The 26,433-nt window shown below is 41.8% G+C and overlaps 1 protein-coding gene across 1 annotated transcript in view; it reads right to left on the reverse strand.

The window, feature by feature from the left end:
- Positions 1-26,433, reverse strand: part of LOC127607048 (metabotropic glutamate receptor 4-like) — a 208,857-nt gene that overhangs the window by 60,042 nt on the left and 122,382 nt on the right. The window contains exons 4-6 of the mRNA XM_052075088.1: positions 8,989-9,124; positions 8,693-8,847; positions 7,723-7,863 (exon numbers count right to left, since the gene is read on the reverse strand). Of these exons, the coding sequence (XP_051931048.1) occupies positions 7,723-7,863; positions 8,693-8,847; positions 8,989-9,124 (432 nt within the window). The remainder of the gene's footprint in view (positions 1-7,722; positions 7,864-8,692; positions 8,848-8,988; positions 9,125-26,433) is intronic.

Below are 26,433 nucleotides of genomic sequence, written 5' to 3' on the forward strand. Positions count from 1 at the left end.
CAGATTATGTGATTTCTTACACAGATAATCATGAGCAGTTATACTTTCATGTGACGTGAAGTTTGACAATGGACTTGAAATCAAGAGGCACACATCAAGAATTCACGCCGATTTAAAGCCATTTTCCAATCAGAGTGAACAAAGGCCCAGTTATCAAAGATTATCCTAAGTGATTATCATGTCGCATGTGCTGTATTAAGGTTGATTTGTAAGCCCAGATCGCCCTGAGTTTGGCTGAGGCACGGGCTACAACATTTTAAACGTGCTGACAACTGGGCCAAATTGGATGATACCCAACACCCTCTGATTTATGTCAGCAAAGGCATGATTAATGAAGATTGTCCTGAGCGATTATCCCGTGGTGTGGGGTGTGTTAAAAGTGATTTTTCATAATTGATATGTTCAGAAAACAAACAGGGCGAACCATCATATATTGAACCCGGAAAATATTCGATTAATCATTAAGCTACAGACAGACAATGTCTCACACACACCCCACGTTCCAATCAAAATCAGCAAAGACTTGACTATTGAATGTCTCTAAAAGACTATCCTGAGTGATTTTCCTCTGGTGTGAGGTGTGTTCAGATTAATTAATCGGTCTAATCATCATAAATATTAAACCTGTTCAATATTTACAATGGCAGATCTTGACGTGCGTGTGGTCAACACGAACCACATACTGTGATTGTGACATCAAATGGAATGATAGCCACAGAGGAAACAACCTGGGCTTGCGCTGTTGCTAGGCAAACATAGAGAAGTAACTGGTCTCTTTGTAGAATGTGTCTCCCAAGTCACTCACCTCAATAAAAAATGGCACGGAAGACAGAAGACAGTAGACAGAAGAGCGAGCACGGATTAGACTTTTTTTTGTAATATAATACAGGAATTTTCTTCGGATCAACACGTTATCTACCTAACCTAATCCATGCCCTCCACTTGGTTAACTGTCACAACAAGATGAAGCATGATGCTAAGCTGACGTTGGGCCAAGCACATGACAAACTGCTGTTGATCAACTCTTTTACAAGGCTAATATGGAGCTCCAAAGGTTTTGTACATGCAGTCAAAATAACTGACACTGCCATGGTTTTCTTGTCAATGTATGTCAATTACAAAAATAGGCAGTGTGGCCAGGTATTCGGATTTACCCAAACTTTGTCACTGTCTCATGCAAATGAGTGACTGTAGACCATGTGTGTCAAACTCATTTCACATTGTGGGCCACATATGGACTCGGTAGATGTCAAGGAGGCCGAGCTATTAACATGGTACCATACTGAGCTATAAATCACCAAAATCTAATCTCTTTCCTTTGTTTTGCGCCAATCAAGAAGCATTGATTGGAGCTTTCATATTATTTGCTGCGTTAGGTCTATCTCGGTGACAGACTGATACTGCCGTTTTCTTCCCCGATCAAAACAATGTCTTCAACTGTGATCAAAACAGTGTGCCCCCTAGTGGACAATCCAGGAATTGCATTTTATTTAAAATATTAATTCTGTCTTTAATGCATTTTTTCACTTTTAAATTATCCCACGGGCCGGATCGAACGTCCTTGGGGGCCGGTTCCAGCCCGGCGGGCCGTATGTTTGACACCATGCTGTATACCCTGCCCATACACTACAGGGCCAATGATAAATCCATTAAATTCGTCTTCCTGACCATTGGATAGGAGTAACTCATAAATGAAGCAAGACGGCGGGAGCAAAAGTGAGTGAAAAGACCAAAAAATTATTTTCACCCATCAAGGCAGATCGTCATATACTACGCTTGTGTGTACATGTCTCATGGACACATCGCCAAACACATAATCACCCCCACTGCCACCATCTTGACAAGTACATCAAGTACTCTGTGAAGTTCCGTTTATCAGAAGCTCACTAATCTATGCATCAAACGAAACTCAGTACAGCTCTGCTTACCTTTTGGCTTTGACATGACAGCAGGGGTGTGACACAGTGTTTCAGACACTCCTTATAGACAATATTGACAATATTTTTCACTACAAATAAAACCTCACAGCACATCACCAAACAAGGATCTCATGAAAAGTATATTAACAGAAATGGTGATCACATCTTAAATTAGTCATTCAGTTACTTAATGTGACATGTGGGCCTGTTCAGTTCAACACAACTATATTATTTCTGACAATCTGCATGGATGGCAACAGGTGTTTTTCAGGTTAATTATACAAAAGTACCTTTTCCCATCGAGTTGAAAAACATGGAAGTACAATAAATACTTCCTGTCAATTCTCATCACTGGCATAGATCGAGAATTTTCGGACCAATGAAGTGAAGTTGGAATTTTATTTTACCTTGTAGCAATTATATTAATTGATTATGTGATATGATATTTCCTGGACAAAGTAATAAAGAGAAATATCATTTGGCCAAAATGTATCTTCTGGGAGACGTTTTAATTGTACTGTATTTTAATCTGTAGCTATAAAAACAAATTCCGTCCTCTGTGATTAGGTGAAAAGGGTACAAATGGCTTTTCATTAAATGTTAACTCTGCCTGGTCCGCTAGCAACTCCCCTTAGCTCCGCAAGCATCTGCCATCCTCTCAGCTGGTGCAGTTTCCTGCTTCTATTCAAATTCATCAGACAAGACTCATCCATTAAATAATTTTGTCATGTTCTGATTGCTCCGCCAGTGCAGCCGCCCTCTCCGAGTGCTGTTAGCATCTTTTTTAGCAATACGGCATTTACTCTCCTTGCTGCTTTCTCTCTCTTTCACATCATTCTATAACTCGGTGGTGGCCTCGGCCATCCATTATGGCATTGTCTGCTGGTCAGGCAGCATCTCGGCCCGGGACAGAAAGAGACTGGAGCGACTGGTCAGGAAGGCCAGTTCTGTCCTGGGTTGCTCCCTTTACACTCTGGAGGAGGTGGGCAACAGAAGGATGCTAACTAAGCTAAAAGCTATGATGGCCAGTCCCTCCCACCCCCTCCAGCCCGCCCTGACAGCACTTGGTAGCTCCTTCAGCCAGAGACTGTTACACGCGCGCTGCAAGAAGGAGAGATACCGACGCTCGTTCCTACCGACTGCTGTCAGGCTGATGAATAAAAAATAACAATCATAATAATAATAATAATTAAATGATGTGAAGGAAAATTGTAAATAGTACTGAGATTTATCCATTGTGTTCATATTGTATTTAATTGAAAGATGTTTGTTGTTTTTTTTTTCTCTTTCTCCTTTCTTCTTTCTACATACATTCTTGCTGCTGGAGGCTGTAAATTTCCCCAGTGTGGGACGAATAAAGGATATCTTATCTTATCTTATCTTATCTTATCTTATCTTATCTTATCTTTAATAAGCAGCACAAATGGAGTACTTGCACTGCAACTTACCTCCCCTTTCAACATCAAGCAATATCAATTTTACATCTCCTTTTCATACACAAATAAAAGTCAAGTCTCCCTTTTATTTGGTCTCGATGGTCACCCAAGCCCTCCTCATCTTTTGATGAGGAGCCGAGCAGGACACTGATCATTCTTGTTTTCAAATGTTGTTTTTGTTTTGTTTTTCCCTGCTGAGAGAGATGTCAAATCTTCTCCCTTCTGCAGAGGTTTGTCACTCTTTAACCTCCAACAACTGTTGTGAGACCGATCGTCCCTGTGAAGCAAAGGTTATAATGGTGCTTGACGCAAAAATAGCTGTAATGGCTAAGGTGGGTGACAGGGGAAATTCAGTTTCATTTTGGAGCTCCGCTCACTCCCAACTCAGCTCTGCTATAAAACCGGACACTGGTCCGCCTCATTGATTTGAGGTTATGTGTTTGAATCTCAAGTTTGCATGTACATCCTGTGCCTGTAGGTTTTTTCGGCTACTGTGGTTTCCTCCCACAATCATTAAAAACGCATGTTTGATTCTAACTTGAATGTGAGTTATTTGGTTTCCTCAAATAAAGCCAAATTCTATTTGTTGCACTTCCAGAAAGCAGCGGACCCTCAAGTTACAAATGACGCTTTTTACCAACATTTCGAGTTAGGCACAAATGTTTGGTAGTAAATCTGCCTCTAGTTACGTACCTTTTGTTATGTAAGACGTCTCAGCATGGATGAGCGGGCGTATCAGTGTTGTGCTTCTTGTGCTATTTAACCATTATTGTCTCTGTGCGCAACTCATTGCAACGGTTGTGCAGTTTTTTTTTTCTTTTTACTCTTAATTAGACCTCAGAATGACTTAAGTGTTGCTGTTGGCTGTAAACGCCTCATAAAATCTGCATAAAACTTGATGTCTGCTACGCAACAGCAGATGGAAAGGTGCTGTTTGTTCAGTCGGAAGTTCCGCTTACACACATGCTTCTTCCAATCACAATTCCAACAGCACCTAGATTTCTGATGAACGTGGCAAAAGGGTTCAGCATTCAAAGTATTTAGTGTACAGTATTTATTGTATTGCAGCATTTCTTAACTAAAAAACAAAACAAAAAAAATGAACAGGATATTATGGAAGAGAATTCCTTGTATTGAAACAATTATAACTAAACGCAAGTTTAGGTATTGGATAGGTCAACAAGGTCACACAATTAATTAACTTCCTTCATTGAGGTACCACTATTTGCTATGTATTCATGAATATTGATTTCGATTTTATTGCGGGGCTTCACTGGTTAGCGCGTCAACCTCACAGTGCAGAGGTCATGGGCTTAATTCCGTCTCCGGTCTCCCTGTGCGGAGTTTGCATGTTCTCCCCGTTTCTATGTGGATTTTCTCCGGGCACTCCGACTTCCACCCACATTCGAAAAACTGCATGGCAGGCTGATTGAACACTCTAAATTGTCCCGAGGTGTGAGTGTGGATGGTTGTTCGTCTCTTTGTGCCCTGCAATTGGCTGGCAACAGATTCAGGGTGTCCCCCGCCTACTGCCCGAGCTGGGCTAGGCTCCAGCACCCACCACGACCCTTGTGAGGATAAAGCGAATCAGAAAAAGGATGAATGGATTTTATTGCATTGTTTACAGAAGAATATCCTCACAGTCGGTTTACTTTTCATTTTCAATGTTGTTCTACCATGAATCACAATATTTACAGTACTGTATATGGTGCACTCACCAAAGCACAATAATGTCCGCCTGGCATTTGTGCAATATCCCGTACTCCTTAATTGTCATGTTGGCTATAGTGGTAGGGAAATGCTGTTTCTATAGGAGCATTGCTGGCATTCCCGAAGGAGCGCAACAGCATTGCCAGTGACCAGCAAGCACAGGTCACTACGACTGAACTGTATCAGTGTAATCCCCGACACTCCCCGTCTGAGCCACAGTACACCCTCTATGGAGACCCTCAGTGATTGATGATACACTTTTCATGTGAAGTCCTTTAGTGATATTACAATAACATACTTGTGATTATTATTACACCACGCAGCACAGATGAACCGTTTTGTATAATCTTTTCGAGACATCTGATAATCAAGCTTTTTTGCTGATTTAAAGAGAGAAAAATGTCCAGACTTTGACTTAATTATTGATATGCGTGTGTCAAACTTGAAATAGATAATTGATAGTCATAATACTACGGTAATGGTCACATTTTTGACAGCCACGTTAAGTGTCCACCTGACATTAAACTGAAACGACGAATATGAATGCAAACAATTTCATTTGGGCAGAGCACTTTAAACACAGCTCAGCATTAGCATGGGGTCATATACTTCGCATCACAACAAACACATTGTTGCTGTTAAATACCAAAATCTGCGTGCTAAGTAGTCAGTGAGCATGCAATTGTACGGCCTCGGGGCAGAGTGGTGACTCACTAGCGCTTCACAGCATGAGGGTTGCTGCCTCGATTCCCCGTCGAGCACGTGTACACGCATGCTGCCTCAAGAAATGTATTTCGGCTTCAACGGGACACTTTAAATTTTTGTTGGTCGAAATGAGTTGGACTCTCTATTCTTGATAACATTTATTCGGGCCATGCAATTCTAAAAATAAATTTAGCCGAAATTTTGGCCGAATTTCCACTGCGGTTCAAGGTCCCTATTTAAGACTTATTGCCTGGAATTTGATTTCATTTGGTCTATGTTCATTATGTACGCAACGCATAAACACAGCCAAAATGCCTGTTTAAGTCGCCATATAACAGTTAAATTGCACATACCATATTTAACTATTATCGTTTTAACAGCTGGCGGGAACAGCATAGAAGTCAACAACAATAAATAAATATATGATAAAAATATTGAACATGGTGTTTATTTGGCCTTGGCTAAATAACCCCCCCCCCCCCACCCCATTGTTTTAAATGAGGATGAATGCTACATTACTCCACCAGTGGATGTCAGCAATTATTTTGCTTATTTACAGTAATACAGCATATTTTTAGCATACTGTGGCACCTCTACTTATGAATGTCTCTTCATACGAAATTTTCAAGTTACAAAACGTCTCAACAAGAAAATATGGGCTCTTGTTAAGAAAGAAATTTCAAGATACGAAAGGTAAAAATACAGTATGGCTCACTAAATGCAGCTCTGAGTTTCCTGAACGCAACCCACTTTGAGCTGCTCTGCCATTGGCTATTATCGAGCATCATCCTGGCATCTCATTGGCTAAAGGGACTTCTACCGTTTCTGCCTCTGTGTGTATTAAAGATAGTTATGTGTCTATGCAGCGTCCTCATCATTCGCCTCTCGGGCGAAGAGGTGTTCCGAGGTTTTACGTAAATGTGAATCACCCAGAAAAAGTGTTCACCAGTCGTGCAATCACTCACTTTGCTGATGTTTGCCTTGGACATTTTCGAAGGATTGTTAAAACCCGACAAAAGCAAACTATCTTGGATCAGTTCTTTACAAAACGTCAGGCAAAAACTACTGAGAGAGAACATGGATTAAAGAGGGCAAAAAATGATGGGGACACAGTCAGAAGTTAAGTGACCATCATTTTTCTTCTTTACGCTATTCTTTATTTTTTACATTATGCACAACTCTCATTTGTGCAATAATATAATTGTAACATTGATTTGTTACATATTTTGATGCATTTTTATGCTTTAGAAAACATTTATGTGTGAATTTTAGGGGGGTTGGAACGGATATGGCCATTTACATGGAAAACCTCTACTTACAAAATTTTGTAGTTAAGACATTTCTTCCAGAACCAATTAATTTTGTGAGTCGAGGTACCACTGTATTTAATGATCTGTGATTTTGTTTCAGTTTGGATTTACAGCGGGTCTTTCTTTTTTTTCTGTCAGATGTGTCCAGATGAATGCATCATGGATAATGCAGTACATCCACTTTGAATGTGTTTTACGCTAAATGGCAGCAATAAAAATTGTGTAGTCGGAGCATTTTCATGGCAAAATACATTTTTTTTGGTGCAATATGCGTTAGGTGACTCAGATTTTGCTTGGGCTTGTTTGGGCACATTCATGTGTCTATACATTTTTTCATTGACTGATGCGGTAGAGCCAAATTGTCCAATCGGTGTCAGATTTTTATCTCCATTTGGTCCAAAACTGATTCCGATCCGAACATATCCATTCTACTGTATGTGAGTCTTCTTTCTTCATTTGCCGTGCCGTGACGCATCTGAATCCATCCAAAACCCTCAGAAGAACTACGATAAAACACCCTCAAAAATTTAAACCCATTTTAATATGAGCATTGATTGAAAACTGAATATAAAGTTTCAGATGTAGCCAAAATGGTGTTTATTTGTATCATATCAAGATGTAAACTACCTAAGTATGACTTACTTGTGCACTTTTTGAGCCCGGAGCCTTTCTTCAGGGCATGCCGGCTCAGCTTGCAGCTGAAGTTGTTCTCCCAGAACTCGGCGAACCAGATGTTTCGTCTGTTGTTCTCCAACGTGCGGCTAATGAAGTAGCGATCGAACCCTGGAGACATTCAGTGACATCAGTCATTACATAGAGTGCGGCTCCAGAATATGGTTGCAAATGAGGGAGATAAAAATCCGTAATCAACATCCATTGCCGCTGTTAGCTGGTAGAGTCTAAATTTTACTTTGGGTCAAATTCATACCTTCTATTGCATACACTGTCCCATTCACACAGCTATAATGTCTGCATTTGTGTTTATATTCTGGGGGACCACACAGCTTAATTGTTCAACAAAGTCAGCCTATGTTCTTTCTCTCTTTGTATGTGTTCATATATTTCCGAATATTGTTTTCACCTCCAATGATCCAGTTGACTGTGCTCGCTCTACAATGTTATGTGCATCCATGTTTAGATTTTAGGGACTGACTCTCCCACTCATTTTTTTAATGCAGTCTGCCAATGTTCATGTGGATTCTTCTTCATAATCGTCCTTGTCATTTGATTCTCCAGTGTACCCATTGACTCATGTGCTTGCTCCACATTGTTGTGTTCATCCTCATATTCAGGTAGCTACATGACTTTTATTAACCCAGTCTGTTGTCATTGTCAATTTGATACACTTCTTCACCATAGCCCTGTTATGAAGTTTTAAACTTAAGTGTTCCAGTAGATGCTGACATGTGGTTGCTCCAAAATGCTCAATTGTGTCTGTGTGTAAATTCAGGTGAGCAACACGACTTATTTGTTCAAGGCATCCTGCATCGGTTCTTGACTTTTTTGCTTCATTTCTCCACTCTAAACCTCTCTGCACTAATTAAAACCGCCCCCCAGAAACTATTTGCAGAAATGCGGTATCCAGGATACGACTCAGAAGTCTGTCTTTTACCCTTGATGGACTGACGCTTGGGCAGTATGGTGACCGCCCCTTCCGCCATCTCCTCCTGGTGCAAGACAGGAGAAATCTTGGAACCCCAGCTGTCAGAACCCACCCAAATAAAATGACCCGTCTGGTTGGACTTTTTAGCAGCGTGAAGCAGCCGCCTGCAAAAGAGGCAAATAGGAAGTAAACGTCAATGTGTATAAGGTCAGCCCCCTCCCCACCTCTCCCCACTTTGTCTTATTCTGCATTTATCACACAGTTCGCCTTCTGCTTCGGCTTTCTCTGTGTAGTTAGCCACGTACCTTATGTCATCTTCATTGGCGAAAATGATGACGACTCTTGCGTTGGGATTTTCGCGTAGGCGTCTGATGATCTTGTCAAATTCACCCTGCTTGGGTTCTCTGGGAATCTTTACCGACTGAGAGATGCACACACCCCCTTGAATGCAAACACAGCAGTGGGAAATCAGTCAAGATGGACTCAATAGAGAATGTTTTGCAAGGACAGTTCAGGCAGCCAGTGGAGAGTGTTGTAAAAATGTGTTCATTGATTGATTAGTTGCACACTATACATTTTTTCTTGTGGACATTGAAGAGGATGATATTGATTGATCCCTTGTTTCAATCAAACTATCTATATCCATAAATCCACCCATTAAATTAAATCCAAAGTCCATCTCAACAGTAACCTTCATTGGAATAAACAACAACAAAAATAACTAATTAACATTCAGGGGGACAGTCCAACATGACATTGTAATACATACAGTACATGTGTGATAAAATTTACAAACGAAGGATCTAAAATAAATGGTGTGAAAAGGAAATGTTCGATTATTTGTATTGAACTTGACTCTTATTTGGTCTCCCATAGGAGAAACTCGGAGGACAAGCCCACCGTGCTGCTCCGTGCATTGGGCAATACATACAACATGCAATACACAACATACATTGGACAATACATACAGTACAGGACAACAAATACTCGACAAACATTGGATAATACTGTACATGGCAGGCATATGCACACCTCACACTGCCCTCATGTCCTCCTGCTTGTCTGTCTGCCTCCCTCTAATTGTTTGTTAATTACGCTGATAGCCTGCGGTATGAATGAGTTTCTATGTCAGTTTAATTTGCAGAGAGGAGTACGACACCTCCTTCCTGAGTTTAGGAGCTCAAATTGGGGATCGTAGTACATGGGAAGGATTGCCTAAAATGTTGGCCTGTTGATTAACAGACTGGACATCCTTGGGAGCAGGGAGTGGGGGTTGCCCGATTACCTTCCCTGCTGTCTAAACCAAGCTGGTTATCTGAGATTTAAATTAAACAGTTAAGTTCCGAGACCAACTGGTTATTCCAAACCGCAGGACTGACTCAATGGTTGCTCTACAAAAGATCAACAAAATGCTTCTGTCAACTCCAAATACCTTTTTCATTTACATATCAAACAGTCATTTGATATGTGTGTCTGCCAGTTAAGCCTGCTATTCATGTAAACCCCCATGTATTTGTAAGAGGAGACCTGCTTGATTTTCACACCATTTATAGAGATGGGGCTATGGTTTCCAATTGATTCAGGGTCAAAAACAATTTCTTCCGTTTTTTTTCTCACATTCATGCTTACGTGGTAATCATTACAGCAGTCAACAAATGTGTCAATTCCGTCAAAGTGGCTACTAATGCCAGAGTCACTCGTGAGCAGACTAAGGATAGCTGTATCATCGGAACATTTTATGTCATACTGATTTGGTTGAGAGCTCACAGCCCTTTGTAAATAGGGTGACCAGAAAAGGCAAGCCTTCTTAAAAGCCTTCTATCCCATGTAGCTCACTGTAACAATCAATTGAAATCCAGAGAAACCGTGTGGATGAAAATCCAAGAGTTGAACTTTGTTTTATCAACTAGTACGTGTAGTTACCCATTCTGTTAAATTGGCATTTTGAAAAGCCTATGAGTTGGAAAGAATATCAAATGTCTCCCACAAAAGCCTTGTTTGCTTTTTCTCAAAATCTTTAGTACTCTCACTGATCACCTCCGTGCTATCAGACCACCAAGTCTTTATGTCATTGTGTACGATAAAACAAATTGCCGAGCCATATCAATATAAGAACACTATACAGTACAACAATACATCTTGATATTGCATTCACAACAGCTGTGGCAAAGCGATTTAAACAACATAACAGAAAATATTAGTAATACAACAAAATACAGTGTACTCTGAAGGGATGTTCTGATGTCAACTGCTGCTTTTCCTAACCCTAAACTGCTGCGCGACTGTGGCTCAATTCATAGAGTGGGTTGCCCACTGACCAAAATTTGGCTATTCGAATCCAACACGAAAGCACATCAGAAATGCGCTGGTGTATGGTGTTTTTTTTTTTTTTTTTAATAACAGGGAGTGCAGCAATTACAGTGCAGTCTTCCTACACTTTATGTTCCTGGCTATTGAGCCATAAATTTCCATCCACATCACAACAACTATCTTGACTTCCTGTAAGTGATTTCAGAAAACGGCTTGATCATTAGATGAGCTACTCAGCTTTACACGGGCCCCTTTATCGGGAAAAAAACTAGACTCACCTGGGGGTGCTGGGGGGAGCACGAAATGACAATGTATAGAAATATGTTATGCATACTATGACAACTTGTTCAATCATTTTGCATTTAAGGAAAATTAACTCATGCCAAAATGATGTGGAGTTTGAAACAGTTAAACATCCATCCATCCATTTTCCAATCTGCTTTATCCTCACAAGGGTCGCGGGGTGTGCTGGAGCCTATCCCTGCTGTCTTTGGGCAGTAGGCGGGGGACACCCTAAATTGTTTGCCAGCCAATTGCAGGGCACACATGGAAGAACAACCATCCGCGCTCACACTCACACCTATGCATGTTTTTTTTTCATGCTTCAACATGAAAAATCAATCCAGTGCATCTAAATCACGTTATTATTTACACGCAACAACTCTAATTGGGACGAGGTGAGAATACAAGAGAGTCGAGAGAGTGGGGTTCCCTGGAGACTAAACACAGACACCCCAACAAATCTTTCATTTGCTGATTGCTTTCACATCTTAAACATTCTGGTGACACACTCATGTCGTGATGTACACTTTCTCACAATAAAACATGTTGCAATAATCACTTTTGTGGATGACGGGAGAAAAAAGCCTGATGGAGTCTCCCCAAAGGATTTGAAGATTTTCAAACTGCGAAAATAACTCCATATGTTCTGTTATCCCAATTATTTTGCTCATATAGTGTCTTTAATAAAGACGACACCTTGCATTGCTCCATTGTATATTTTTAGCCACGCTAACGCTATGATTCTAAGAAAGGTAACACCATACGCAACACCGGGAATGAGATTTTGTCAGAGCTTTGACACCAGAGCCATGTTGTTGTGACCAAAGAGCAAAGACATCATCGTGATAAGCTTCCAGTTGTCTGTAGCTCATTGTTTCTATGATACATCAGAATGAAGGATTAATCAATTATTTTATTGAAAAGAATGTGGGCTGTGGTTTAAGTGTCATGAATATATACGAGTGAATTCCAGATCCCATTTTTTTCCCATTGAGTTGAGTGATGTGTGCATTGGCGGCCCGGTAGTCAACTGGTTAGCACGTCGGCCTCAGAAGTGCAGGAGGTGCAGGGTTCGATTCCGGCTCCGGCCTCCCTGTGTGGAGTTTGCATGTTCTCCCCATGGGTTTTCTCCGGGTATTCCGGTTTCGTCCCACATTCCAAAAACATGAGTGGCAGGCTGATTGAACACTTGTCCTGAGGTGTGAGTGCAAGCATGGGTGGTTGTTCATCTCTGTGTGCCCTGGGATTGACTGGCAACAGGTTCAGGGTTTCCCCCGCCTACTGAGCCAAGACGGTTGGGATTGGCTCCAGTACCCCCGCCACCCTTGTGAGGATAAGCAGATCAGAAAATGGATGGATGGATGGATGTTGTGTGCAATGATTTGCGTGTAACTTCACAGCTATATTTAACTGTAAAAGCTTAATTACGAACACTGCTTTGATATTTTTTGCCTATGGTTTGAATACACACAATAAAATGTGAAATTCTGACGCATTTGTCAGGAAAAGAGCCAACAATATGACAGTTTTAAAGCAGCAAAAATTATTTATGCTTCTGAGCATCCATAGTGCAAAACTATCCATCCATCCATCCATCTTGTACCGCTTATCCGGGGCCGGGTCGCGGGGGCAGCAGGGAAGCCCAGACTTCCCTCTCTCTAGCTACTTCTTCCAGCTCTCCCCGGGGGATCCCGAGGCGTTCCCGGGCCGGCTTGGTGACATAGTCTCTCCAGCGTGTCCTGGGTGCTCCTCGGGGTCTCCTCCCGGTGGGACATGCCCGGGACACCTCACCAGGGAGACGTTCAGGAGGCATCCGAATCAGATGCCTAAGCCACCTCATCTGGCTCCTCTCGATGTGGAGGAGAAGCGGCTCGACTCTGAGCCCCTCCCGGATGACCGAGCTTCTCAGCTTATCTCTCAGGGAGAGGCCGGACACCCTGCGGAGAAAACTCTTTTCGGCCGCTTGTATCCTGGATCTCGTTCTTTCGGTCATGACCTATAGCTCGTGACCATAGGTGAGGGTTGGAACGTAGATCAACCGGTAAATTAAGACCTTCGCCCTTAGGCTCAGCTCCTTCTTGACCACGACAGACCGATACAACGTTCGCATCACAGCGGACACTGCACCAACCCGCCTGTCGGTTACAACATATTCGGCGGATGGCTGAAATATGAATATGAAATACTACCACGAAGGCCTATTTTTATTTAATATTATTGATTTTTTTCACATGTCGAAGCAAGAACGCTATTGATTTTGACCCCCTGTATATCTGAGGGCCAAAGCTCAAAACAGTACTTGTCAACTCCTTGGTTGCAATTTTGAAACCCCTCATCACTGAGCTTTCGGGGAAATACTGACAACAGCTTTGTAGATTTCGGACGACATTGGAGCAAAACACCCAAATTAGCTCGTCAAAGTCATGTTGATGTATGTTTCCACCCCGTTCCAGTGAAACAATTTGTGGTCTAGAGATGCCAAGAGAATAAAATATTTTATCTCTGTTCAATTTCAACTTTTTTTTCTGTAAAAATCAATAACTTTTTATTTGGCAGCAGTAAGAACACACTTGCTTGTTGTTTTCCTCTTTAAGTATAGGGTGGTTAACAATTCTACAAAAAAAAAAGGTTAACATGCTTAAAATCGTGTGTGCTGCTAATTTGAGTCAATAATTGTTTAAAAACAGACATCTCTCTTTGTCTTAAAGTCGTTTGCACTCATTGCTTGTTGAAATTACGCCAAACCCTGAATCAATGCGAATCCTGTCCCCATTAGTGACAATTGCTCAGATCATTATCACCCAAATGGAATTTGGAGTTCCCCCCAGCTTGTGTTGCAGCACTTTTAAGCATCTGTCAGCTAATTGTTTTGATTTTTCAAGCCCGGGCAAATGCGACGTTTGGATTGCTGTCGTCTCAGTAATCATTACAGCGTCCTCATTGAGCTGGCAAAAAAAAACAACAAAAAAACAAAAAACAGCCCGAACACAACTGACTGCCTGTCCTGGAAGACAAAGTCAGTAATTAGCTGCTGGACGTAACTGAGCATTTAGGAGCCACAGAGAACCAAAATCAAAAGTGTTGCTTTATACCAAAGCAGGCAGACACATGAGTTTATTGATGGGCAAAGATCCAAATCTGCGAATTTGTGGATAGTGGACCACAAATATGATTAGTATATTTTGAAAAATAATTTATGATGTCATACAGGAACCTTTAAGACAACTAGCGACTTAACTTCCCTGAAGAACTGCTCAACAATCCACAGTTTCCAGTTCCATTGATTAGTTGTTATCCATCAAGATAAATTTAGTTGATTTAAGATGCGAGCTTTACGGCCACGAGATGGACCCTTGGAAGGAAGATCTTCCTTTTATATCCCCTCTTAACTACATTATAACTGCCCAGTTTGCTTTTAACGACGCCTCACCAGAACCTGCACAGCTACAGATGTACCGACAATAAAGATCCCCTAATTGGATGAATGAGGTTGATGATCCAACACGGCTTGCAAATGAACTCTGGCGGGCTATCGACATTTCAACTGACAAAACGTTCTCAACAAACTGCAGAAAGTCGGGAAAGTTCACGTTGGAGTTGCCCCCATTTCCAAATATTCATCAAGGAAAAGATTAGGTGTTTTTTGTTTTTTTTAATTTCAGAAAAAAGTAAGGCTGCCTTTCTAGTGCATTTACAATACAAAAACTGATCACTTCAGTGTGTTGCTTCGCTTCAGGAGCTTTATGTATATGTCTGTGAGGAGATTTTAAAATAATCTTTGCTTGGAAACGGTTTCCCTTTTTCTCTTCAAGTGCTCCCCAAATAACTAAAAAAATGCTTGCGTGGGTTTGACATTGTGCATCCACTGTTGATGTTGTTCAAAAACTAAATCCCACAGTCCTTTGCAAAAAATAAAAATAAAAATGTCACACCCGCTCCCCGTTAGGCTTTCATCTCATCCGTTATGTCCGTGCTGAGCTCATGTTCAATTAAAGCATTCCAAATACAAAAGCGTGAGATCTAAAGAGTCCATTTGTCATTCTTGCGCTCCGTTGACTTCCCCAATTGTACACATTTCCCCTGTTGTTTGTTAGCCGCGTGTCTTTTTGTGCGTGTACTTGGTCTTTGGAGCTACTCAAGTAAATAATTAAGAAGTGGAACATACAATCTGCACTGCATTTTCCCCCGTCAGTTTAGTTTTAGCGATAAGAGCTTGTAAAAACAAGCGTGAAAGTGTACGTCGCAGACAGAAACATCGCTGAAAACACTAAACGGTGCACAGTAATACGAATGATATTGAAATTGGTGCGGATCTTGAGTTTAGCTCACATTTGGTTCAGTAAGATCTAAGATTTGAACCCTTTTGGGGACGGCGGTTCCTATAGTGGACATCTTATTAAGCTATCTGGTTACTGGGTGCATGAAAGGATTAAACCGTAAAATGGCTTTTGTGTGAAGATTCAATCAAAAGGTAACATCGTACCACCCAAAAAAAAAAAAACTGCTATCACGAAACACTCTCAGATATACAGTAAATAAACATATCTGCAAGAAAAAAAAAACTGTGATGTTTGTGTCTGTGAGACGACCAATCTAGTGTGTAGTTTGACTTTTTGCCAGCTGGCATTGCGGAATTATTATGCAATAAAAACACTAATAAAGGCATTCGTTATTTCCTTGGTTGTGCTTGAAAAGCCTGGAAGACACTGTTTAAATGCAGCTTGAAGTTGCATCCCGTTAGTTTTTTTTTCCCACCCTTGTGGGATCTTGTTACAATGAATAAGACCTACTGCGCTTGCCATGACATCTGCTAGATGTGACCTCTGATAACCCCATGTGTAACCATGAAACTAATTTTGTAGACATTTCATATTTTGCTCTGTTGCTCTCGTTCCTTGTTGATTGCTCTCAGTTTTCTTGAAAGTAGTCATTTTTTTTGGCAAGTTATTCTTGTGGGCGGCCCCCTAATCCAGTGGTTAGTATGTCGACCTCACAGTGCAGAGATCTTGGCTTCAATTCCAGCTCCGGCCTTCCTGTGTGGAGTTTGCATGTTCTCCCAGGGCCTGCGTGAGTTTTCTCCGGGTACTCCGGTTTCCTCCCAGATTCCAAAAACATGCATGGTAGGCTAATTGATCACTCTAAATTGTCCCTAGGTGTGAGTGAGGGCGTGTATGGTTGTTCGTCTCTGTGTGCCCTGCGATTGGCTGGCAACCGGTTTAGGGTGTCCCCCGCCGACTGCCCGAAGACAGCTGGGATGGGCTCCAGCACCCCCGCGACCCTGGTGAGGATGAAGCGGTTCGGAAGATGAATGAATGAATGAATGTTATTCTTGGTTGGTATTTTATTGTAATTTGATTCTTTGAGTCTTTATGAGACAAGCACTTTCTGTTTTCCTTGCCTTTCATCTATAACTGCATCAAACAACAGAGTAGTAGAATAGTGGTAAAGATTGAATGACTATGACTTATGTGTTGTGTTGTATTATTTTGTTATTATGTTATTATGACTTCAAGATGGGGCTGTGAGAGTGGCTGCCTTTACAGCAGCTCCTATACTTTTTATTTTTCTACTTTCTTCCTTTCATAACTTTGCTGCTGTAAATTGGGAATTACTCCATTGTGAGACGAATAAAGCTTTTCTTATTCGTATTCTTATTTTGCAGACGGTTTTTGTTTCTCTAGTTTTCCTTGTGTGTTGACCAGTGTCATTATTTGTGCTTTATCGTTCTTGCGTTTATTAATAAACCTTTTTTGGACCATCATCTTCTACTTGTCTACATTTGTGGGATCTGGATAATTCTGGAACATTACAATCTGTGTTTTTCAATATATACTGTATGTGTTTTGTTACTTGAACTTTTTGCAAAAAGTTCTCTTTTGACCGATCAATCAGAGGTATAATCAAGTTGTGAAAATGTTGACGTTATAGTGGGAGAGCTAGTTGGCAATTTGACCCAAATTAGACATCAGAAAGCCCCATGTCGAGCATAGTTTTAATTTCACGACATGGGCCAATCCTAGCCATTACGAAGGCCTTGTGTAGATTAAATTGACATGAAAACACATAGATGCTGAAATTTGATTGGACTAACAATCTAACATTCCGATACATATACTCGCAACAGTGCACCGAAGACAAAATCAAATAAAGAGAACAGACAAAATGAATAATAATAATGAATATAATTGCATCGGACAAACAAGGGAATTTACCTGGTAACCAGTTCAGAGTGTACCCCGCCTACTGCCCCAGGACAGCACGCCCCCTCCACCCTTACGAGGAGAAGCGGCTTGGACAATGGACGGATGTATGATTCAGAGTTGCGCGGTATGTGGATAACTTCTTTTCATTCGCATTTTCATTCACAAAATATCTGCCCATAGTATTGCTCTTACATTTAATAACAATTCGATGATTGCGGTTGTTTGAACCCAAGGTAATGTCATTAATTGAAGCGGATTACGTGGGACAGGAGAAGGGAACTAATCTCTTTTCATCAATGGACGCTACAGCTTTGTGTTTGCTTTCAAAACTTAGCTTGTAGCAGACGTGTGCACATTTTCAGCATGACGTCTCTGATCCACTGGTTAAAGGACACTTTGATCCTCTCCTCTTTCATCTATAAATGCTTCATACAACAAAGTGTATGCTGAAAAGTGGTGAAGATTGCACGACTGTCTGTGTCCTATGTGTTGTGTTGTGTTATTTTTGTTATTTTGGCTTCAAAATGGCGCCACGACAGTGGCTGCCTTACCAGCAGCTCCTATATTTTGTTGTTCTACTTCTTCCTTTCATAACTTAGCTGCTGTGAATTGTTAATTTCTCCATTGCGGGACTAATAAAGGTTTTCTTATCTTAACTTTACATTGCATGAATTGTAATAGCCAACATACAACATAAAGCATGGCGACATGTTCTCTGTAATTCCCCTTTCTCTCTTGGAGAGGGGCGTGTTGCTTTCAATCAAACCGATTGACTTGTAGCTGACCTCGCCGCCGCTATGACTACGAGTTTAGAATAATTCCTCTGGCTCGCTATAAGCCTGAAGAACAGGATTGCGTTACACTCGCGCCCACCTAATTGACTCTATAATGGTGTCATAGTCCAGTGGCACTGAAGAGTGATTTCAAGCATGCTTTGGCAAACACAAGCGAAAAAAAAAAAACCCAAAGGCCATGTTGAGCACCCCCAACACCCAATAAACCAACTGTGATGCAAATTGGCCAAAACTATTTCATTATGAAGCTAATGATACATAGATACTCATTCCGGTAGCTAAATAGTTCAGGCAAGCACTGTCTACAATTTTGTGGTGCCTTGACTTGCAAGGGACCATAGTTCACATTTTTGGGAGATTGATATTGAAGATGATGGGCTGGTGTTGGTTTCATGAGCACCAATTTAAATTCCCAGCACTAGCAAAGTTTACGCCAATTGGCAGCAGCTTGGCAGAGAGTAAAAACAATTGTTCTGTTCTCTGCTTCTGTGCCGCTGCCAGTTGAAGTGGAATTTTCTGATCCGCTTATCCTCATAAGGGTCGTGGGGCGTGCTGGACCCCATCAAACCCGACTGTGGTTGTGTTGGCAGCTAAATGCTATGTTGACCCTTAAAATAGTTGTAAACAATTCAATTCAGCCGGTTAAGAAAGCTGGGTGTGTTTTATGCCTCTAGGTCCCGTCCATATGTGTGTGTGTGTGTGTGTTTGACTTTATTTGGCTTTGACAGCTCATTCATTTGCATGCGTTGTACTTTTTTAACTTTATTTGGCTGCGTATACTTATTCATTCGCAGGCCAACAGTTCATTTGAACCTGCTCGGTCAAACTGAGCAATGTTACAAAAATTGCCTTGGAATGCTTCAAACGCGCCTCTTGTCACACAACCACCTCTACTGCATTAGAACGTGCCGATGGGGCACAGGGAGGCGTGGGTAGACTTATTTATTAAATACAACACCCCACTCCCAAACTCAACACAGCCGCCGTAACACGACTTACAACAAGGTGTTGCGGGCAAGAATATGCGGACGTCCAAACAAGACCTCTCGGCCTGCTCATTATTCCGCCATGTTGGTGCTCACATCAAGCTTCATACATCATGAATGCACACACCAGAGGAGGATTTTCATAGAAATTCTGCCAAGCGATGCAACCTCAAGAATGATGCGTGGCATGTTTTCAAAATGCTGAATAATTGACAGATGTTTTTTCTCCCTCTTCACGAGCTTTCTGTCTGCCTCTCTCTCTCTGTCTCTCTGTCTCTCTCTCTCTCTCCTGCTTTCCCATCTTCAATCCTCCGTGCTGTCTTGACGACAACTGTGGCTGTGGGAGATAAATGACCCGCGTCCATTCATTGTCACCTGTCAGCGGGGATGAGGTGCTTTCATCTGCTCACTGACGGATTGATTCTCCTGTTTTGCTCACCACTCTCAGACGTTTGGAATTTGATTTTCACAAATCCAGGTGTTGTGCTCGGCAGTACATTGATGCAGATTTAAACGGCAAAGCGGTGGAGACAAAGTAAAGATGAGTGTTTCGTTTTGGTAATTAGCAGTCTAATCACAAGCCATCCATTATTCTTGCAGTTGGACTGGTTACGATGGAACGTCTGCACTGTCAAGCGAGGCTGTTATTTTATTTCTTTATTTGCATAAAATCATAATCAAAATGTACAAGGCAGACTCGATGGATAAAAGGTCACTTGTTTTGCCAGAAACAATAAATGAGGACACAACATTGCGGGGCGGCCACATTTTCAGTTGACTGCAGTTTAAAACAAAACAAAATTGACGATTATGAAGAACCATACTAAAATTGAAGTCGCAGTAAACATGGATCGACAACATTGCAGAGCAAACACGATTTAAGGGAATGTACATCGTCGACAGTGTCATCACAGACTGTAAAATAACAAGGATGTTTTGGTTTATTTTATATTTACATCATTTTATTATTTTAAACTATGAGATTATTGCTTATTATTGTAGTCATATATTCATTCATTTTCCGATCCGCTTTACGCTTACAAGGTGCTGTTGCCAACACCAGCTGTCTTCGGGGAGTAGGTGGGGGACACCCTGAACCGGTTGCCAGCCAATCGCAGGACACACAGAGACGAACAAATATCCACGCTCACACTCACACTCTCACCTAGGGACAATTTTGAGTGTTCAATTAACCTCAATTAACCATGCATGTTGCATGTGGGAGGAACCCGGAGTACCCGAAGAAAACCCACGCAGGCCCAGGGAGAACATGCAAACTCCACACAGGGAGGCCGCAGCTGGAACTGAACCCAAGATCTCTGCACTGTGAGGTCAATGCACTAACCACTTCATCACTGGGCCGCCCCTTATTCATATTTGTTTTGCTATTATGTGCTAGATATTTGATACACAATCCCTGGAGGTGATCAAAAGTAATGTTGCCAAATGTCGATCGTCTTTTAAGAATGATTATTTTTTTTAAAAGGACATTTAATCAGACACTTCCTCTCGAACATTCACAGCCTTGATAGTTGAGCGCCAAAAGATAATTTCATCGAAGACTGAAATAGACCCGTGATCTCACCCTTTTGTATTTCTCTCACCATTACTTTCCCCTCTGTTTTGCAGTGAGAAATTTCCTGTGATAACAGAGTTGACGTCATTTGGACAGAAATAACAGATGGAATACAAAGGGATTTTTAGAATAATAATTTCTCGGAAGAACTGTCTTGACCCACAGCTACCAAGGTTCTTGCTCAAGAGTAAATTTAAGTTCGTTGGTAAGCCTCTGATGTCACTGCTGTCTTTATTAACCCTTTCAGGGTCAGTGGTTACTACAGTGGACAGCTTATCACAGCGGTCGGGAACCTACGGCTCTTTTGATGATTGCATCTGGCTCGCAGATGAAAAAAAATATTCTCGCTTGTTTATGAATGCATCCATGGATAGATTTTTCACTGCTTATTTCCTGTTTGGGCTGCAGTTGGCTCAAGGAGCCATTTTGATTGGGTGATACTGGCCAACGTTGCCGTTACTGTGGAAACAGGTATACACCCCCTTTTGAATCAACCCGCTTGGCCAATAGCTCAAATCTAATCCGAAACGAATAAGATGGCGAAAAGAAAAAAAGATGATGAGTTTGGGAGACTTCAGGACGAATGGACCGAAGGATTTGCCTTTGTAGAGAGAACAGGTTCTGTTGTGTGTCTGATTTGCAATAACAAAATAACATTGATGAAACTGTCGAATGCAGAGCGGCACTTTGACACGCCCCATGCTACGCCCGCGTCAAAATACTGTGCGAGAGATAGCGGAAAGGAAGCGGGCAAGCTACTGAGCTGTGTGCAAGCTAGCCAGCAGTAATTTTGCGTATGGACCCGTCAAGATGACGTTCATTCCGATAGTTTTGCTGGATTTTTAGCAATCTTGAGGAACGGAAAACCATTCACATTAATGGTGAGTACTATCACAAAATTATTTTAAAGAATACATTCAGAGGCTTATTATACTGAAAATTTGTTGAAATCACTTTTATAAAACACTATAAAACAACTAAAAGACGAATATTACGATAAGACCACCTTTGTCATGACAAACATAGCAAAATGGCTACTTCATTATTGGCAAACAATACTATATACCTGTAAATCCCTCCAGAAAATTACAATTACGACTATACAATTGACTAATGAATAACAAATAATACAATTGTCTGACGCAGCGCTCTCACGTCATCACGCGTCATTTCTGATCTGCTTTATCCTGACAAAGGTCGCGGGTGGTGCTGGTGCCTAGAACATGCAAAGTCCACACAGGAAGGCCGGAGCCAGAATCGAACCCGGTAATTCTGCACTGTGAAGTCGAGGCGCGAACCACTCGATCACCGGGCTGCCACCTCAGACTTCAATCTTATAAGATAAACGGGTGACCGATGTCCTTGGTCGGTAAGGGGAAAAATCCAGAACAAAAACAGACCGACTGTCATTGTGTGTGTACCCGTGCTAAGCCTAACTTTAAGTAACTTTAAGCTAAACTTTAAGACGATCTCACTGATGACAAGCATGACTTGAAGACCCCTTTACACATTCCAGCCATGCCTTTGAGACTGAAAGACTGTTTTCCTAATGAAGGTGTGCTTTGCTAGCAGGCATTCTGACAGTCACAACGTATCCAATACTTGAAGGGGTTGCTCAATGTGCCAGCGGGAGACGCAGCCAGCCGCCGCCCATTTCTGCGCAGCATGCCCAAAAAGCATTCTGGCAAGCTCTCGGTGGGCTGAGTGACGCGCGCCAACTTTTAAGCGGATCCAGCCTTGCCGCTCGTCGTGTGAACTGGCAACGGCTTGCAAGCGATGCCGTCAATGCACCACATCGTTTCTTTTTACATCTATTGAGGTTACCCTCGGCTAAGCACTGTTAGTTGGCTCATCGGTCAACTCTGTGTGCTTCGGAGCTTTTATGAACACATTCGTTCACTGATGATTGCTTGCTAACCAAAACAGCAGAACTGACCAAGCTTTCCAGAAAATTATTTTTTTTATTTTAAATGACAGATTCCCTGGACAATAAAAGCAATAAAAAGAAGTGGTGTGCTATGGGTAAAAGTAAGTCCATAGAGGGCGTCTAAAATAAATAAATAAATAAAAACTATATATGAATGGATAGGTCTGGCGCCACTGACCATTTTGAGTGGTCGCAAGCAATATAATATTCAGAAATGACTTTGATATTACACTGCAAAGCCAAGATACCATTATGAAACCTTTTTTTCCGATGTATCGGAAAACAAAGATGACGCACAAAGGTTAACTGGGCGGCCCGGTGCTCCAGTGGTTTGCTCGTCGACCTCACAGTGCAGAGGTACCGGGTTCAATTCCATCTGTGTCCTCGCCTGTGTGGAGATTGGCTGTTCTCCCCGGGCCTTCGTGGGTTTTCTCCGGGTACTCCGAGTTCCTCCCACATTCCAAAAACATACATGGCAGGCTGGTTGAGCACTCTAAATTGTCCCGAGGTGTGAGCGCGGATGGTTGTTCGTTTCTGTGTGCCCTGTGATTGGCTGGCAACCGATTCATGGTGTCCCCTGCTTACTGCCCAAAGACGGCTGGGTTCGGCTACGGCATTCCCCGCAACCCTTGAGAGGATAAAGCGGATCGGAAAATGGATGGATGGATTAATTGAATGTTTCAAAATACTGTAGTTGGGTCTGTGGAGTGTCTGCCCGCCTATCACGTCTGAAATTAAGCCGAGACTGGAACCCAGAATCTCATGTGCGCCAGACATGCTAATTCATACACCACCGTGCCTAAAATTCCAATTGAAATGCATTGTGCCACAAACGTTGCCATGTATCATCAATTACTCGCTGACAGATTGGCGACAGCTTGAACGCCTTTTTTTTCGCCCAAATTTGATTTGGGGTATGTGTATGTGTGCGGGTGTGTTTGTGTGTGTATACACAGCCTGTATATGTGATGAGCTGTGATTGGCTCTGCTGTCCCAGCCGGAACTGTGAAAGCAGCCAAGTGTGAGAAGGCTCGAGTGTACTAATTAAACGGCAACACCTGCGGATTCGCGCGTTCCACCTTCATTTTAGCCCTTTTACACCTGGGCGCAGGCGCCCATGAGGTCGATGACTTGTAGTAAAGCGCCCTAAGTGTCATTTTACACTCAGGTAATTACTGAGAGAACACTTGCGCTCTAGCAAGAAGCCCTCTGCACACTTGAAATATGGTAATTTACAAGCACATTTGCTAGGGGTAACGTGTTAATTTAGAAGAATAGAAAAATAACTTCATCCCCCCACTGAGAGTTAATCATGCAAAGTGTCATACTGACCTATGTTTTTTTTGGGTGGGGTGGGGGCATAAGACATAAACATAACAGATTAGTTAAACCACATCGCTTGCCATTCACTCAAGCACTAGAGAGGTGCAAAAGTAGCCTGGCAGCGAACGCATACATTACATGCTCACGCTGTAATTATGTCCTGGGCTCGGCCCACTCAAGCCCCTGCAGCCTATCTTCAAAGTGGCCATTCGGTCGCTCACAAGGTGGGCTTCCATTCCCCTCCGAGCCACCGCTGCTGCTCAACCCCCTTTTTTCTCGTTGGTGGGAAATAGATTTCATGAAAATGTAGAGGAATAACGTGAGTAAAAAGTAAGCTGTCAATGAGGCTTTCATTTGCTGCCGGCCCAAGGGCTCATGACTGCCATGTGGTGTGACATTCTTTTTCAAAATGCTGTCGCTCGCTTAATTCACAGTTTTGTGTGTGTGCATAATGGAGTCAAAAATCACAATATTATGACTTAAAGCCAGAGTCGTGAACAAGTAATGAATTTAAATCTAGTTCGCTTTATTAATATTTCAAAACAAAACTAAAATGATTTACTGTAGTTTTGTCGTAAACAGCAATGTACTGTAAATACATGACGTGTCCCATCATCGCTCTTTTATATGCGCAATATGATATTCTCCTTTTTCTTGAAGCTCGCTTTGTCTTGCACGCCTCACGGAAAAAACCTGATGTATTATTTACAGACAGAAGCGCGCATTGTTCTGCTACAGAAGGACATTTTACGGGGAAACACAGCACCAAAAACGAACAGCGGATGACCTTTAGATTGAGGTGGCTGCATCATGAGAGATAATCGGTGAGAAGGAGCTTCTATTCCTTCTTTTTATCATGTTATCACTTGTTTTTAATTAAAGGCTACCCGACACATGATGTGGTGCGTGAGCCCACTGGCAGTTGTTGCTGCAATTTTTAACACTGCTTTTAGACTTTAAGTCACAAAGATTTATGCATTTATTATTTCTATGCAAGGGAGCATGCAGGTCTATCGCCGGCTTCGGCGACCTTATATACTCAAAGAGCCACTTGAACCCTCCCAAAAAGAAGGGAGCCACAAAATCATTTTGACATCTACAATGAAGATTGTTTTTCCTTTTCAGTATGTTTTTTTTTCTGCATGCAACTAAAACAATTGCAGATTTGGGGAAATAAAAGACACTGTGTTGAATAGTCCTTTCACATAAGATACTCAGTGTTTATTTGAGCCCTCCTCCCATTTATGAAATAAAAATCCAACCCTTAGTCGTCCAGCTGCTGCAAACCAAAAATGCACTTTGCTCCTTTATGTGTTGCGATAACATGTGTCATGTTATCGCGTGTAATGAAGTGTGCAGCTCAGCGCACATCAGGCCTGTAAAAATGCCAAGAAATATATACGGAGACACCAGTTTAACTGGTCAGTACATTGCTGTTTGCACTCTTATGATTATACTGTGGTGAATGACTTGTGAGATATGTTCAAACAAACTCAAGATAACCACAGACTGTTTGGTTATTGTTAACTTTCACAGCATAGTCGCAGAGTTTGTGGTTGGGTCCAAATGGGTGTTGACCAAACCTTCGAATTTGCCATCATAAATATTGACCGCGTTAAACTCATTCAATCCCAGCCATTTTCACTGGAGCAACCCCCTCAATCCCAGTGTTTTACTGGATTTTGACTGATCTTGCAAGGCATACAGAATATTTAGTTCTAATGCTATAGAAACATGGAGCCAACCAAAATAAAGTTTGGACCCTCTTCTTTCAGCAGAAAAAAAAAATTGTTTCTATCTTTCTCCATTCTTCAGCAATCGGCATTACAAAATGGCTAAATTTCATGACAATGGCGATTCCTGGGCAAAAACCTGAGAAAAAGCACGTGACGCACCAGTCGCCTACTGGTCACTTTTTTGACATGATTTACAATGCAAACGGCTTATTCTCATTCACAGATTGCATCAGACACTCTCTCTACGACACAAAAAAATAAGACTTAGACGTACAAGTACGGCCTTGGTAGGTGGGGCCTAATTTTAAAAAGAAGTACAAGTGCGTCTTGTGGAATGAAAGAGTTAATGTTTTCGATCGTCAGCCTCCTTTTTAGAAAACGATCTGGGTATAAAAACCTCTTTGAATACACACCACACAGTGGGACAATCAGGATAATCTTTGACAGACATCCACTAATCTGGCCTTCGCTGACTTTGATCACCAGGGAAGGAAAAAGGCTTAGATTTTGGCCTGATTGTCAGTATGTACGTGTGCTGCTTACCCCGCTATAGGTTGAAGGCAAAGTGATTTTCCAGCCAGCCATCCATTTTTTATGGCTTATCCTCATTAAG

Source organism: Hippocampus zosterae, chromosome 9 (genome assembly GCF_025434085.1).
Source record: "Hippocampus zosterae strain Florida chromosome 9, ASM2543408v3, whole genome shotgun sequence".
Classification (NCBI taxonomy): Eukaryota; Metazoa; Chordata; class Actinopteri; order Syngnathiformes; family Syngnathidae; genus Hippocampus; species Hippocampus zosterae.